A 14,243-nucleotide genomic window follows, 5' to 3' on the forward strand; every position below is an offset into this window, starting at 1 on the left:
GTTGCTGCACTCTTAAATCATGAATCATCCCACATGCAGCATACTAAATACATATGCATCATGAATCGAAAATAACTTGTAGTGTGTATCTTTTCATAAGTAATAAATAAACTTTATTTTGAGCACATGTATGTATATAAATACTGAGCAAGGTCAAGAAATATGACACAAACATGGACAAGGGTATATTTATCTCAAAAGTATTATTGACTTATTGTCTTAGCACCACCACTGGTTGGGTTGCATAGTTTAATGGAAGGTCAGTAAAAATTTTAAAATAACATAAAAAGTCAAAAAACCAAATGAATACTTCCATACAGTAAATAATCAGGTCCTAATTTTCTTATTACTAACAGCCTGAACGTGACAAACTTCTGCTTTTGCTCCAATAGTCAGTAAAAAGTCCAGCCATACCTTTTGCTTAAATGATAATGAATCACCGGGTCCCTTAACTTCTACAAATATCACATCCTTATAATTCCATAAAACTAAGTCTGGAAAGCCGCTCCTCCAATGTCGAAAGTTTCTAGCAAGTCGCTCACAAATATCACTCATCACTCGTAAGCCCAATCTACTCAATAATGATTTTGCCAACTCAACATCTGGAAATACACTCCAGTTAACAATGGATAGAACGTTGAGATGCTGGTTCCAATTTTTCTCCAAAACATCCATGGCGTCTTGAATTGACCATGATGAGCGCATTCCTTGGAGTTTGTCCAGGATGATACCTTGCCTTCGAGTAAAAAACTCTTTAAAATTCAGATCCAATGGAGCTATTTGGTATTGAGAGTGAAATGCGTCACTGATCTCTTCACTATAAATCTCGTCCCAAAATAAAAGCCCAAATAAAGAACACACAACAGCCCCTTCAGCGTGAATTCCTACAAAAAATAAAACGAACAATTAAAGGGTCGGAAAATACACTTACTACATAAAATTAAATATGCTATATACATATATATGCAAAATAATATTCTTTAGTATTAATATGAATAATGATACCGTGCATGTATCCTTCATGTTTTTGGTAATATGAAATGGCAAACAATTCAACGGATGATGCTTCGGTAGACCCGTCGTCATCTTGTTGGCTAATGAAAACTGATTTCCCAGAGTTCGGATTTAATCTAAAACCACAATCAGTCGATATATTAAGACAATGTAATACACATTGGGTATGAACGTAATTAAAGTGATATGCTTACAATTTTTCTCCAGAAATAGTCCTTACTGGTAGTTCTTCACATACACGAAACAAGTCAATTGAAGTTTCAAGTAACGTATCTAGATTCGCCTTCGATGTTGTTGCATCATTGCTGGCTAAAGTTTTTGCTTTCTTTTTCGGTGGTTTCTGAATTTCTTCCATGAGCCTGTCGAACCGTTCAGAAATGCAAAGCTTGTGCGATTCTTGTAGAAACTCGTCCTTCAGCGCCGAAACCAAAGTAAATTTTCGTTCTTCCAAAGGTGTCTTTAGATACTGTTTTTGATTAATGACGAGTCTTTCGTGCCAACGTCCACGATATTGTGACAAATATATATTTTGCTTTAAAAGAAAGTGTATGTACGAGGTTGCAACTTTGTAATTCTTTAATTTCTGATAACCCTCTACTGCCAACCATACGATTCGAGTCAAAACACTCCCAGCTTTATAAACACGAAGGAACGAAGGAAGGTCTTCATCATTGTTCCTTATTTCTGAATCTTGGAGATTCTCTTGCAAAAGTGCGAAAGCATTTTCTCCTAATTTCACGACTTCCTCCCATTCCTTCGACTCTGTATGCGCCGTAATGCTGCAATGAATTGTCCAAGCGTCATGGAATCTGAACAGTTTTACACAAATGACATTAATTTCGTCAATAGTTATTAACGTTTGAGTTTTTAAAAAAAGTTAGGAACGAACCTTAATAGATCGTCTCGATTTGTATATATTATGGTCGTTTTATTGATGTTACATTGCGGGTACAACATCTTCCCATTATCTGACATTAACATTTTGAGAAGCTGGTTGCTTGATTGCTCCTGTTCGTCTTCCCAGTATTGGGGTGGAGAGTGCATGACGAACATTCTTGAGAAAAGAGCTCGACAAGTTCCGTTGAGTTGATACGTTGGACCAAGTAATTCCAATGTCCTAAAAATATAATAACAAACTCATTATAATACCATAACTGGTTTATTAATTAATACTTCATGTTATTTAATACGCATACGCACTTTCTTTTCATTATGGTCTCCACACTACAAGCTGTAGCAAATACAGGCTTGGTTTTAGTGAGGGCCAAAAGAGCGACTTCCAAACCGTCTTTCGTTTTTTTCTTTGAGGTAACATTCATTTGTTTTGCGAGAGCAGCAATTTGTTCAGCACTCAGTATTTCCAACAGAGACTTCAATTCAAGTTCATCTTTAACATCTATAATGTTTATATGAAGAAAACTTTTTTATATCTGTATTTTCATGTTTTAATTAGTTCACACATAATTAGTTTAAATAAAGATGAGATAAAACTGAACTAAACATTGTAACAATTGTAATATATTTAATGTTTGTGTGTACCTCTAATTTCAACAATAAATGCTGCCGAGTGTAATTCTTCAAATACTGAGGTTAAATCATCCTTGATTTCAGGATACTTGATGGAAGATGCTATCTTCCATTTCCATTTTCTAAGGAACAGTCGCACATATAAAAGTTTCGCGTTAGTGCTTAACGACCGGAATTTGCAAATTATAGATGCATCTTCTTCGTTGAACAAATGAGTGCTGTGTGGATCTTCGCTTACGGAATCTATAATGCTAGTGAAGTTTTTCAAAAAGTATGGAACAAACTGTGGTGTTGAAGTTGAATCAGAAGCGTCTTCTGGAAATCTCAATTTCTTTACTTTCGGACTATTGTCATGTTCTCGCACTACAGATTGTTTCCGATTTGAATTTGGAGATTTAAAGTTTTGACTTGAAGATCTACCCGGTGATGAAGATTTCATACCACCACTATTGCGACTATTTTTTGTTTTACTTGGCGAATTCAGCCTCCGTAGCGGAGAAAAGTAGTTTACTTTGGCTTTTGGCGACTTGGATGAAGATGTGTTTATAACTTTTGGTGTGACATTCTCACTACTGTTGAGTGACGTGTTTGATAATCGGTCACTTTTAGATGGTGATAGCATTTCCTGGGAGCTAATAATTTCATCTATATCTAATTGAGAAAGTATTTCGTCTCCTGAATCAGATCCCATGGAATTGTCGCATTGTTTGGTATCTTCGGTTACGACGGCTTTAGAGGCTTCAACCGCCATTTCAAAGTATTTTGAGCTCTGTAGGCCATCGCTATTGTTTTCACCATTTCCATTGCGGCTTGTCGTACAAGTGTGGGGACCGGAAATTCCTTTCATGGCAGCAGCTGGGATGTCTAACTCATGATCTGATTCTGAATCTGATATAAGAATAACTTCGTCTACCGCCATCACAGGTAATTTTGTAGAACATTGTGCTGTCTTGTTTTTCTCTGCGTCTAGTGTTGGCTTGAAATATATTTTCTTATTTATTTCCAAAACTCCTGGAACGTGAGAACTGGCATTGAGGTTTGGTGGTTCTGGCTGTGCATTTTGTGAAGACGGTTTTTGAAAAAACTTTGTTATTCTTTGCTGATTTGGAGAGGCTTGAAAGCCTTTCGCCTTTATTGATGGTTTTCTATTGTTCTTGGCTGACTTCATGGTACGCTATTTCTGTTGATAATTTGAAAGCGCAACATTAATACTAGTTAAATTATAAACATAAAAAATAAATGCATTACACGATTCCTTGAGCAAGATTCAGCTAGAAATTCATCTTAAACCTTCAAATACAAAATATTAAACATGTGTAATTTAAAAATCGAAATAGGCAAACTTGGCGACTCCAGTTTTGAGGTCATTTCATGCCTTACCACTTATCACAAGAGTAGAGTCCTTATATTTGAAATTAATACGCGCATACTACCGGGAACACCTTAAATGGGACAAATGACAGAAAATTACCAAACTTGTTAATGTTACTGAGCAGTTGAACTTACGCAAATAGCGTCAGAATTAGAAACTCAACCCTCAAACACATCAATAGAAACACAAGATTTTTAACCCAGGCATTGTCAATTCGAACAATGAACGCTTACTAATTCCAATTTCCAAACTTCAACAGATACTTCAACTCACAACAAAAACAAAGAGTGAATTCTGCACGAGTCTGCAGGCGCTTCACTGACGAATTGAGTTGTCTCATTTTCCCTTCTCAGTTCTCAACACCATCAAAACGCAAGGCAAACGCAATATGGAATCTGACATTATTTTAACTATTTAGTCTATTTTACGATGCAATAGATCAAAGCCCTAATTTGTAGTATTTTTCCGGAAACACAACAAATTAAGACAGCATTTTCAAGCGAAACCCATATGCTTTAAACAACTTCAATTCGAACGGATCGTTAGAGGTGCATGCTATTTTATTTCATACTTCCATCAAAAGAAATCTCTAGAAACATGTCCCCTACAAATGTTCAACATGTTCATAATTTTTAAAATTTTAAAAGTTTAGTTGCTTTTCATGTTTTTACTAACTGTAGAAAAGCTGCTACACCTATCGGCCAGCAGCAGGCTGCGAACTTGCGTAATCGTCACAAAAAGTATAATATTGCCTACCTATTCGTATCGTATTTATATACCCCAGACTTCTTGCTTAGCGACATACAATTCACACGAAACGTTCAATGTATGATTCCGACGACGAGAAGAGTTTGAGATTTCATGCTGGTCTTCAATCGAATTAGTCCTCTGTGATATCGAGGCTCATGTGTATGCGACATTCTGTGTTTGTACACCAGACTCGAAGCAGCGAAAAATGCGAGTTTAAAAGATAAGAATGAAGCTCTTTGTCCCCATCGCGTCGAAAAGAGTCTTTTTTTGGATGACGCATTGACGAACTTTGTGGATTCTACACAAGGCTGTTTCTGCTTTCTATAGACCAATGCAATGCACGTCTACTTACCTAACCTCCACTTTCTATCACCACCACACCAATGCAATAGCACAAACTTATATTATCGTGCTTGTTATTATTCCCAGCAGAGAAGAAGACAAGAACAAAAGAAAGTAACTAACTAATCGCGTCCAAGAACAGGACCGTTAAGCAGCAAAAAAATGTAATTATTTTCAAGTTTAATGTAGATTTAATAATGTTTTTTAGGCTGGTTTAGTCAGAGGATTGATAAATCAGTAAAACCTGCTGAGAAGGCAGGAGATTTTTTATTATTGTGTAATTTGTACGCTGTTTGCTGTTGTATCTCGAAATAGTAATTTCATTAAAGCCCTTGTGTTTTTTTTTAGAATATCAAGAACCCTGCTCTATAATTTTAGATTTCATCAATTCATCAACAAAGAATTTCCCAAAACTGTGGATTAGGACGAACGAGGCTTGATGATTTAGGACAGACGGAAGAGACCAACGGTAGCGCAGGATCTCGAGGACTGTAATCAGAAAATATAATTATTGGCTGCGTCTTAATCAGCACATTTTCGTTCGTAAGCGGCAGTTTTGCGGACAATGGCCTGTCTGAATACTTTGAAGCAAGAGATCAAAGCAGTCGAGCGGATTTTCCCTAAAGGTTGACTTTTGTGATTATTGAAACGTTATAATGATATTTAATGATTCCTACTAATCTTTTTTTTATTCCTTAGAACATGATCGCTTTCAAGTTTTAACTGCTAGGTGAGCGGATAATGAATTTAACCTGTAAATCATTAGAACCCTGGGAAATTAATTTAAACTATGATTTATATTTAGTGTTGACGAACTGACGTGTCGCTTTGTTGGGCAAAACGGAAAAAAGCATGATATCACTGGAAACATTACTGTAATCATTGTTCTAATTAATAATATTTTAGTAATGTAGCGTTGTCGTTAAAACAAATGTGTTACCGATCACAGGAAACTTACCCACACACACCACCAGTATGGTTTGCTGATTCAGAGGATATTACGGTTACTGGGTCTGTGGAACGGTTGAGCCGGACGTCAGGTCAGGATAACCACGTCATATCCCAAGTTGGTATGTTGACACGATTACTTGGCTTTTGGTATCTTATGTCCGTGGCAAGCTAAATTTGATCTGCGAATTTATTGAATTTAGGTATATTGGTCCGAGAACTTTGTAAAGCACAAAGGTATGGGAGATATTGTGTTTTTATTACGTAATGATATGATAAGACTTGTTTTTTAAGCACTATTTTTGTATCACCGAAAACTTAATCTCTCTCTTCTCTATTTTCAGTCTTCCAGAACCCACCTCTGATCTCGAAAAGTTGTCAACCGCAATGTCAGGAAGTTCTGCAGATTCGTCCACCGGTTCTTCAAAATCCGCGTCGACTGACAATGGGTCATCTGATATGGATATTGAATATGAATTTGATGACGATGACGATGATGATGATGGTAGTTTGCGTTGTTAAAATTATCCAATTGATTTCTATTGAATGTTTTGTAATGATACCATTTCTCTAAGATACCGAAGATGATATGCATTTGGAACTGGAAGGTAATAATCATCAAATCTAATAAAAATCCAACGTTGTATCCACACGTTGGTTCTGGAACGTTGTTTTTTTCTAAGCGCTATAAATTTGGTCTTGATACGGTATTAAGTTTTTTTATTTATTTTGAAGATGAGTCAGCCAATAAAAATAAGGAAAAGGAAGGTCTCGAAACGGAGCATATTGAAACATTGGAAAGATTGAAAGCTAATCAGCGTCAGGACTACCTGCAAGGAACGGTTACTGGGTCAGTGCAAGCATCTGACCGCTTGATGAAAGAATTGAGAGATATATACAGATCGGATAGTTTTAAGATGGGTAGGAGAACGATTTTTGGCTTTATTTTTCACAGCATACTAAGTACTATGACTCGACCACTCATATTTACGTACTTTTTTGTCCACAGGAATATACACACTTGAATTGGTAAACGTAAGTTATTTTTTGAATTGTTAAAAAATATTGGAATATAATTGAGATTTGTTCAGTGCTATTTATTAGTTCAATAGTATATGTATTCGTATTAGTTATTAATTATATTGTTTTAAACTACAGGATAGCTTATACGAATGGAACATCAAGCTAAAAGGTGTCGACAAAGATTCGCCGCTGTATGGAGATTTAGTGACGCTGAAGGAAAGGGAGGGCAAAGATTTTATCTTGCTAAATATAACATTCCAGGTAATGCACTTAATTTATACGAGTAATTGTTGATTGTGTCTATCTTTCATTGATCATGAATGTTTTCAATAATTTTTTTGTGACGTTATATAATCATTAATCGGATAAAATGATTTTTTTAGGAAAACTACCCATTTATCCCTCCTTTTGTTCGAGTGGTAAGCAATTGTTGATTTCCTCTCAAATTTAAGTAATGCAGTAGAAAAATAAATGCAGGACAACAAGTTGAATACAATTGTAAGACCACTTAATGATTATTTTATGCAATTACAAGGTCCATCCTGTGATTTCTGGGGGATATGTACTTGTTGGAGGAGGTAATGTACTAATTGATGTGCCATTATTGATATTTTAATAAAATATCAATCTTATAAAATAATTTTATAAGATTATTCTTGAACATTGTATTATTTACACCAGCGATATGCATGGAGCTGTTAACCAAGCAAGGATGGAGTTCCGCATATACTGTTGAAGCCATTATAATGGTAAGTGTGAACCAAGTTACAGAATTGGGGCTGTGTTAAAAATAATTACATTTATGTGTGATCATATGTGTGTTTCATTAATGGAACATTTTTTATTATTCATTTCATGATTTATTCAACAGCAAATTGCGGCTACATTTGTGAAAGGAAAAGCACGCATTCATTTTGGAACAAGTAAAGTTTCTTCTACTTCGGTAAATAAAACATAAAGATCTAAACATTTGGTTTGATAAACTTAGTTTAGTAGTTAATCTATTATAATCATTGAAGTAAAACGTAATAAAATTTTTAATTTCAGACTGGCCAGTATAGCTTAGCTCGAGCCCAACAGTCGTACAAGTCTTTGGTCCAAATTCATGAGAAGGTATGCAAAGTTAACGTCTTAATTTCCAAATTAGCTCACAGTATAAATGGTTCAATTTCTCTGTGGCCTTCAGTATTGCATTTTATTATCTAATCAGCAGAAATTGTTATTTTCACTATTTCAGCAAGGATGGTACACACCACCAAAAGCGGATGGATAATAATGCTTTCGCTTGCTCACTCAAACCTACTATACCCTCCTCAACTCCTCGTACTCCTCACTCCTCAGAAGTTCGCAAGTTTTATTTTACTCTTCATCGGCAAGAAACGACCCATCGAGATTTCAAGTACTGCTAGTTTTTTTCGTGAATACCAATAGTTGATAGAATAACTATATTATTTCGATTTCCATCTAATCCGCAGCGCAGCCAGTGTGAATTAAGTGTTTGCTGAAAAGTGATTGTTTTGTGCAAGCGACACCAATACAATATATATATTATGTAGGATCCATCATCTATAAAGTACAACATGGTTATTCGACTACGCAATCGCAACCGTAAAAATTCCATAAATTCCCATTACATCGGCTGCTATATGATATCTTCGTGTACTGTATATTATGAAGACTGATAACCCGATTAATTTAACTTGCAATCACTTGCATATACTGAACATTTCATGTTATGTGAATGGATACGAAATCATGCAAGAAGCCAGTGTATTAAAAAGTGATGCATTTGTTGTCGAACGAAAACCATTCTCCAATGCCACTTTAAACAATTGAGTTCATTATATATTTAATCGCATTAAGGTTCTAATAATTATGTTCGTTTTCCACAATGTAACAGTTAATGTAATTCTTGATCGTAATTAATCAGACAACCCAATCATTAATATTTCACATTATTTTTAAGTCGAGCTGCTGTAAGTTATTTAATTACCATTGAAATTCTTGTTTGAATCCAACATCATTCGGAATAAACAATTACCTGTACAAATTGATCAAGAGCAAATTTCAAATCAGCTTTTAATGTTGTTTTTCCAGTCAATGTTAACGATGATGATGGTTTAGTTAAGTTTACATACAAATTCGTATAGAGAGTTAACCATAAGTAGTTGTAATTCGTGTATGAATAAGGGACGTGAATCTTATTTATGCAACACAATTTATGTATTGCGTGCGATGCCTACTCTTTCATTATATTTTAAAGTCTGCACTACTGACGACTTGCTACGCACTCCTGTGTTTGGTTTTGATGCGACTTTGTTTGTGCTAACTAAAAATTCAAGTTATTTTCAGTCACAGAAATTCTGCCAATTTAAATTGTACTTTGAACTGCTAACAATCTATGTTAATTACGAAAACACGACTATTTCATGATGGCGTAAAATTTGTGTTTACAATTAATTTTTGCAAACCATTTTTTCGATAGTGTTGATTCATGCAAGTAATATGTACAACTTTTGCATCTCCTTCTAACGTGTGTTAGACTTTTTTTAATATTCACCTACTATATAAATAATGACCTGACGAATTTTAGATTGACACCCACGCACGCGAGGGCCACAAACATGAGTAAATTTGTAATTACCTGGTTCCTTTACTTATATATGATGTATTTTTCACATGAGAAACATCATATTCGAATGAGTATGACTTTTACGACGACCATGGAAGAGTCTCAATTTTTACTGATTCTTAGTGTATGTATGCTCAGATGATTATTGTATGAGTGTGAATTGTGTAAGTTATTATGATTTTAAACTGATTTGTGTTAATTTTATTACGATACAAAAAGAAAAGTAATTTCGTTCCATGATGTTTGCTGTAACTTACACCCAATGTTCATCGAAAACTACTACATTTCTTTCTCTAATCATCCCATTAGTTGTAAAAACTAACTGTATTATTCGCGAAATGCAACCTATTTAATTCATTGGCAGGGAGAGAACTAATGTTGTTTATTTACATTAGAAATGCTGTGATGGATTCGTGGAAATAAAGAAGTTTAATTTCAATAAAATCTTTACATGTGCCGAGCTTTTCTTCCTGAGACGAGCCTAAAATTGTGTCCATTTCGTATCTGTAGTTACTCTGAAAGGTCCAACCAAAGAGATTGTAATAACTAAAGTTATCATCACTTCAAAGATTTTAATTTCCTTCTGATATTTAGCGAGTCATAACATGGACAAAGTGTCACCGAAACGCGGAGACCTGCCATTAGTTCGCTCGACTCCACATAGTTCAGATAATGTCAAATTACCAACATTTCATGGAGTGGCACTGCAAAACTCTATCACACAGCAGCCTGATCATTTGATTCCAGGACGAAGGTCATTTATGCTAAGTCCACACGTTAGAATGACTCATGTCCAACCAAATAAAATGTTGAAACTACCGAAACTCCAAGCAGCCTCCTCTTCTGCTCAGGAAGAAAAATCGAAAACCAGCACCCAATCCACAAGAAATGGTAGTTGCGAACGAACCTGCACCCTTCCCCCATTAAAATTGACAAAACATGAGCAACTCCGTAAAGAAACTGCATCAAGTAGCACACTGAACAAAAAAGTGAACAGGTTCAATATTGATATTGACAAAAAGTTATCGTCCGTGCATCAGTCTATGCAAAAATTTGAGAAGAAGTATCGCTCCGTTAATGACAGTATAAAAAATGCTGTTCGCCGCTCACTCTCTGACGCTATGAAAAATAAAAGGACTGCCACCACCTTCAAGCCTACCACATCCGGTTGGTTTATACGTATTTTTTCACAAATCTATAAGTATTTTCAACTAGCTAGTAATTCTCGTGTCATGCATTGTCTGATCTCGAGGACGCGAAATGATGTGCTTAAATATCACATTTTTATCACTTTCTTGGATTTTATAGACAACTATCAACACAAGTATCCAACAACAAGCGCTTTCATTGGGTTGAGAAGAACGGAGACGACGGAAGCTAAAGGACGGACGGATGAGACGGTTACTTTCAGTGACAGCATCACACAAAACTTGGGAAAAGAAGATTTCCGACAACCAAATTCAACGACAATAATGGGATCCAAAGACGACTGTGTAAAAAGTTGTACAGGCGACTCTGATCATTTCACGTCATTCGTTGCATTTCAACGTTCCGAACGGGCTGATGGGGCTACTCAACCTGAAAAACTTTACGATGGCGATAAGTCTCCACGAAGTTGGAGTCCAATCATGGAAAATCTAAGTGATAAAGCGTAATAACTCCTTATCGTTAAATACGGGCTTTTATTTGTTTGAGAAACTGGAACAGCAGACCAATATCATGTTATTTTATGTCGGTCCATTTTTTCGGGGGGCAATCATATAGGAAAAATGGGTTGATTGTGATTTTTTTGCAATGGTTGAATTTGATTTGATTTTTTAGGGGTAGAAATTTATGTATACACACATGTAATTCCATTAAAATATGGTTTGCTATAAACCAAAAACTATTTTTATTAATTTAGATTTGACCAGTAAGCCACTCAGGCTTTATCAGAAATATTTTGACCACCATTTTTAGGACATGTATGACCTTTCATTCCAGGTTTTTAACAAAGCTGAAAATAAAGGATGGCAAAGAGAGTCGAAACATGCAAAAAAAGCAAAACCGTGCAGATGCTATGCAGAATCAGCTACAGATTGATAAACGAAAGGCCAACCACCTTGAGGGAACTAATAGTTTGAAACCATTGTATAAACCACGGAAAGAACACCTCCTGAATACCACGGTACATTTACATATGTTATTATACAGACACATGTATGCTCGAGATAATTATTATAACCGCGGAAAGGTCAAACCTCTAACTTTTCTGGCCAAATATATGTAGGACCAACCACACGAACTAATGGGTTTCATGCAGTCCAATGGAGGAACAACAGGGAATTGGAATATCCAAGACCATGTCAAGTTTGTGAAAATTTATAACACTTGGAAGGACGTAAGCCTTGAGATCGCAATTGAAAAGACAATGAAGGAATTGAAACGTACGTAAGCGTACAATTATGTCACTGACAAAAATAATCATTATTGAACAAGATAAGCATGGTTTATCCGTAATAATAGAAAATATACTGCTTATATTTTGGAAATAAATAAATCAGAGCAGTGCTGTGGTACATAAATTTTTATGACGTTTTCAGACAAGAGCGCCCAGGAAGTTCTGTTACATGCTGAATGGTATGGCACGGCCGAGTCGTTGATTGAATCGAACAAGACCAAGGTCCGACAATGGGACGAAGGGAAACGACGAGAGCGAGAATTGATTTATAAAAGGGCAACCCAAGATCAAAAGGCCAAGTTGGAGGATGAGAAGAGGCGAAAGCAACATTTGAAAACTATTCGAGTCGAAGAGCGTCAACGGGCAAGAGAAAGTGCTTCACAGTGGAAGGTGGGCGATTCTCTCGACTATTTCTCACTTTCCCCACCTCCAAAAGAGATTGGGTTTGCTTATAATTATGTAGGTTGGTAATTCATACGTGCGGATATGATGTAGATTGAGAAAGTCAAGACAAATGCAGCAAATACCAGACCCGTGGACATTGACACGAATGAGCTATGTCACCAAGTGTTGACGTTGGCTAAGAATGTTCAGTCATTGCAACATCCATTTCCGAACTCGGGTAGGAAACAGCAACCGCCTCCGTTGCGACACGTCACTTCGTTGAAATCATTATCCAACAAAACTACAAGTTCTTCCGACTTGAACTCAAAAGTCAAGCGTTCGGGAGTAAAGGATGCCCAAGCAACTGTACAACGTATTACATTACCCCCTTTGATAGACAAGAATGACCTGGATGAAACGAAGAGTATTTGGTAATTGCGATTTGTTACATGCATGTATAATTGAGCCTATAAATATGTATAATTGTGCATGTTAATATTTACTGCTTTTAAACATGCATCATCAAAGTAGCAGCATACAAATGCATCATCACACTAATAATTTTGGGGGTGGCGATTGTAAGGATTCACAAATTCCTAACCAAGGGAAAGTTTTACATCGCACGGTACTTTCTTGTATTTTTGGTTCTTGCATTTAGTAGTTGTCGATTTAATCATTTTTATTTAGGGATCTATTTCTAAGCTAAACGAAGAAACGTTTAGTCATAAAATCAGAAAAGAAGCTCAGATAATTAAAAGAATGGAAATTCGCTCATTAAAAGGCCAGACTCCTCACAGGGTTGAAGAAATACAATTGCAAAGTTTGCCAAATTCTATGCATTCGTTGCAGTAAGATTCAATTAATATTATTCACTGACGATTTCCTGAGATTGCTTTTGATTTAAACTGATAAAATTTATTTGTTTGGGTCAGTGCAAAAAAAGCCACTCCCAACTGGAAGAAGATTACGTAAGTAAGTGTGAACTTGTATCATGTATACACATTGTACATACATATAAATATATGAAGTGCTTGACAAAATGTATAGTATATTTGCGGACATGTGTAAGATAGTGAATATATATTTTTGATAGAACGACACCCCTATCCTCAAAATAAAAGCAATATTTAACGACTCTGTGGTTTTAGTATCATATTTCTAATTTTGTTAAACAAGATCCGTTATTGTTAATGGAATATGACAAGAAAGGAAGTTACAGAGACAGTTTATATCCCGTCATCACGTTATTGGACAAGTTACAAGTATGTATAGCAAAGTTAATTCTATATACATAAATATTTCCTTGATTCATACATATGTACATACACACAAATTCAATATGTGCAGCTTTTCCAGAGTTGACTTTTGACTTTGAGCATCAACCGAGTGTTGAAAAAATCTACACGGATAAATCCTACTGTTGAAATAATCAATCATTCTTTCCTTCTCTTTTTGCTTTGACTGTGTGTTACAAATCAGACATTCGCACATTTCAATGATTCGATTGGAAAATCGTCGTCGTCATTTGATTTATTCCATCACTTTGTATTTCTGACGCGTGACCTAAGCCAAGATATATTTGCTCCATAATGCCCATACATGCACTAAATGTGCTATGAATGTGATACTGGTGATTTAAGTTCTCAAGTCAGAGCTGTAAAATATTTTGCCATGATCATTTTGCAATCCACTTACTTTTTTAACTCTTCCCAATCTCCGTCGTAAAAAAAACTAGTCACCTCAGGACTCCTCAGTTCAATGAAACAGTTAAATTGTGCCAATAAATTTGAGTCGTGAGCACCAACATATTA

At 35.6% G+C, this 14,243-nt stretch overlaps 3 protein-coding genes across 5 annotated transcripts; 2 read left to right on the forward strand and 1 right to left on the reverse strand.

The window, feature by feature from the left end:
* Positions 1-88: 88 nt before the first annotated feature.
* On the reverse strand, positions 89-4,211 carry LOC110841681 (fanconi-associated nuclease 1). Its single transcript, XM_022087372.2, has 9 exons — positions 4,048-4,211; positions 3,922-3,983; positions 3,790-3,831; positions 2,554-3,721; positions 2,215-2,410; positions 1,904-2,131; positions 1,209-1,823; positions 1,006-1,130; positions 89-884 (listed from the first exon to the last, which is right to left on the reverse strand). The coding sequence occupies exons 4-9, from the start codon at positions 3,707-3,709 to the stop codon at positions 328-330; spliced, it is 2,877 nt and encodes a 958-aa protein (XP_021943064.1). The 5' UTR covers positions 3,710-3,721; positions 3,790-3,831; positions 3,922-3,983; positions 4,048-4,211; the 3' UTR covers positions 89-327.
* An 803-nt stretch (positions 4,212-5,014) lies between these two features.
* LOC110854117 (ubiquitin-conjugating enzyme E2 Q2) lies at positions 5,015-10,052 on the forward strand. Of its 3 annotated transcripts, XR_002548294.2 has the most exons (18): positions 5,015-5,169; positions 5,354-5,631; positions 5,705-5,735; positions 5,811-5,880; positions 5,955-6,075; positions 6,157-6,190; positions 6,298-6,458; positions 6,529-6,561; positions 6,689-6,874; positions 6,963-6,988; positions 7,112-7,237; positions 7,360-7,395; positions 7,512-7,554; positions 7,658-7,725; positions 7,848-7,919; positions 8,024-8,089; positions 8,214-8,375; positions 8,452-10,052. XR_002548294.2 is itself a non-coding variant. In XM_022102519.2 (17 exons), exons 2-17 carry the CDS (start codon positions 5,571-5,573, stop codon positions 8,247-8,249), a joined length of 1,170 nt encoding a protein of 389 aa, XP_021958211.1. In that variant the 5' UTR covers positions 5,015-5,169; positions 5,354-5,570; the 3' UTR covers positions 8,250-10,052. The 3 variants fall into 3 exon arrangements, 2 of the variants coding, with proteins under 2 accessions (XP_021958211.1, XP_021958218.1); XM_022102519.2 differs by having other exon boundaries at positions 8,214-10,052; XM_022102526.2 differs by having other exon boundaries at positions 5,022-5,169; positions 5,384-5,631; positions 8,214-10,052.
* A 161-nt stretch (positions 10,053-10,213) lies between these two features.
* On the forward strand, positions 10,214-13,649 carry LOC118437884. Its single transcript, XM_035857369.1, has 9 exons — positions 10,214-10,775; positions 10,917-11,259; positions 11,592-11,775; positions 11,878-12,034; positions 12,191-12,438; positions 12,544-12,863; positions 12,964-13,057; positions 13,120-13,280; positions 13,365-13,649. Exons 1-9 carry the CDS (start codon positions 10,214-10,216, stop codon positions 13,402-13,404), a joined length of 2,109 nt encoding a protein of 702 aa, XP_035713262.1. The 3' UTR covers positions 13,405-13,649.
* Positions 13,650-14,243: the final 594 nt, after the last annotated feature.

Source organism: Folsomia candida, unplaced genomic scaffold (genome assembly GCF_002217175.1).
Source record: "Folsomia candida strain VU population unplaced genomic scaffold, ASM221717v1 Fcan01_Sc001, whole genome shotgun sequence".
Taxonomy (NCBI): Eukaryota; Metazoa; Arthropoda; class Collembola; order Entomobryomorpha; family Isotomidae; genus Folsomia; species Folsomia candida.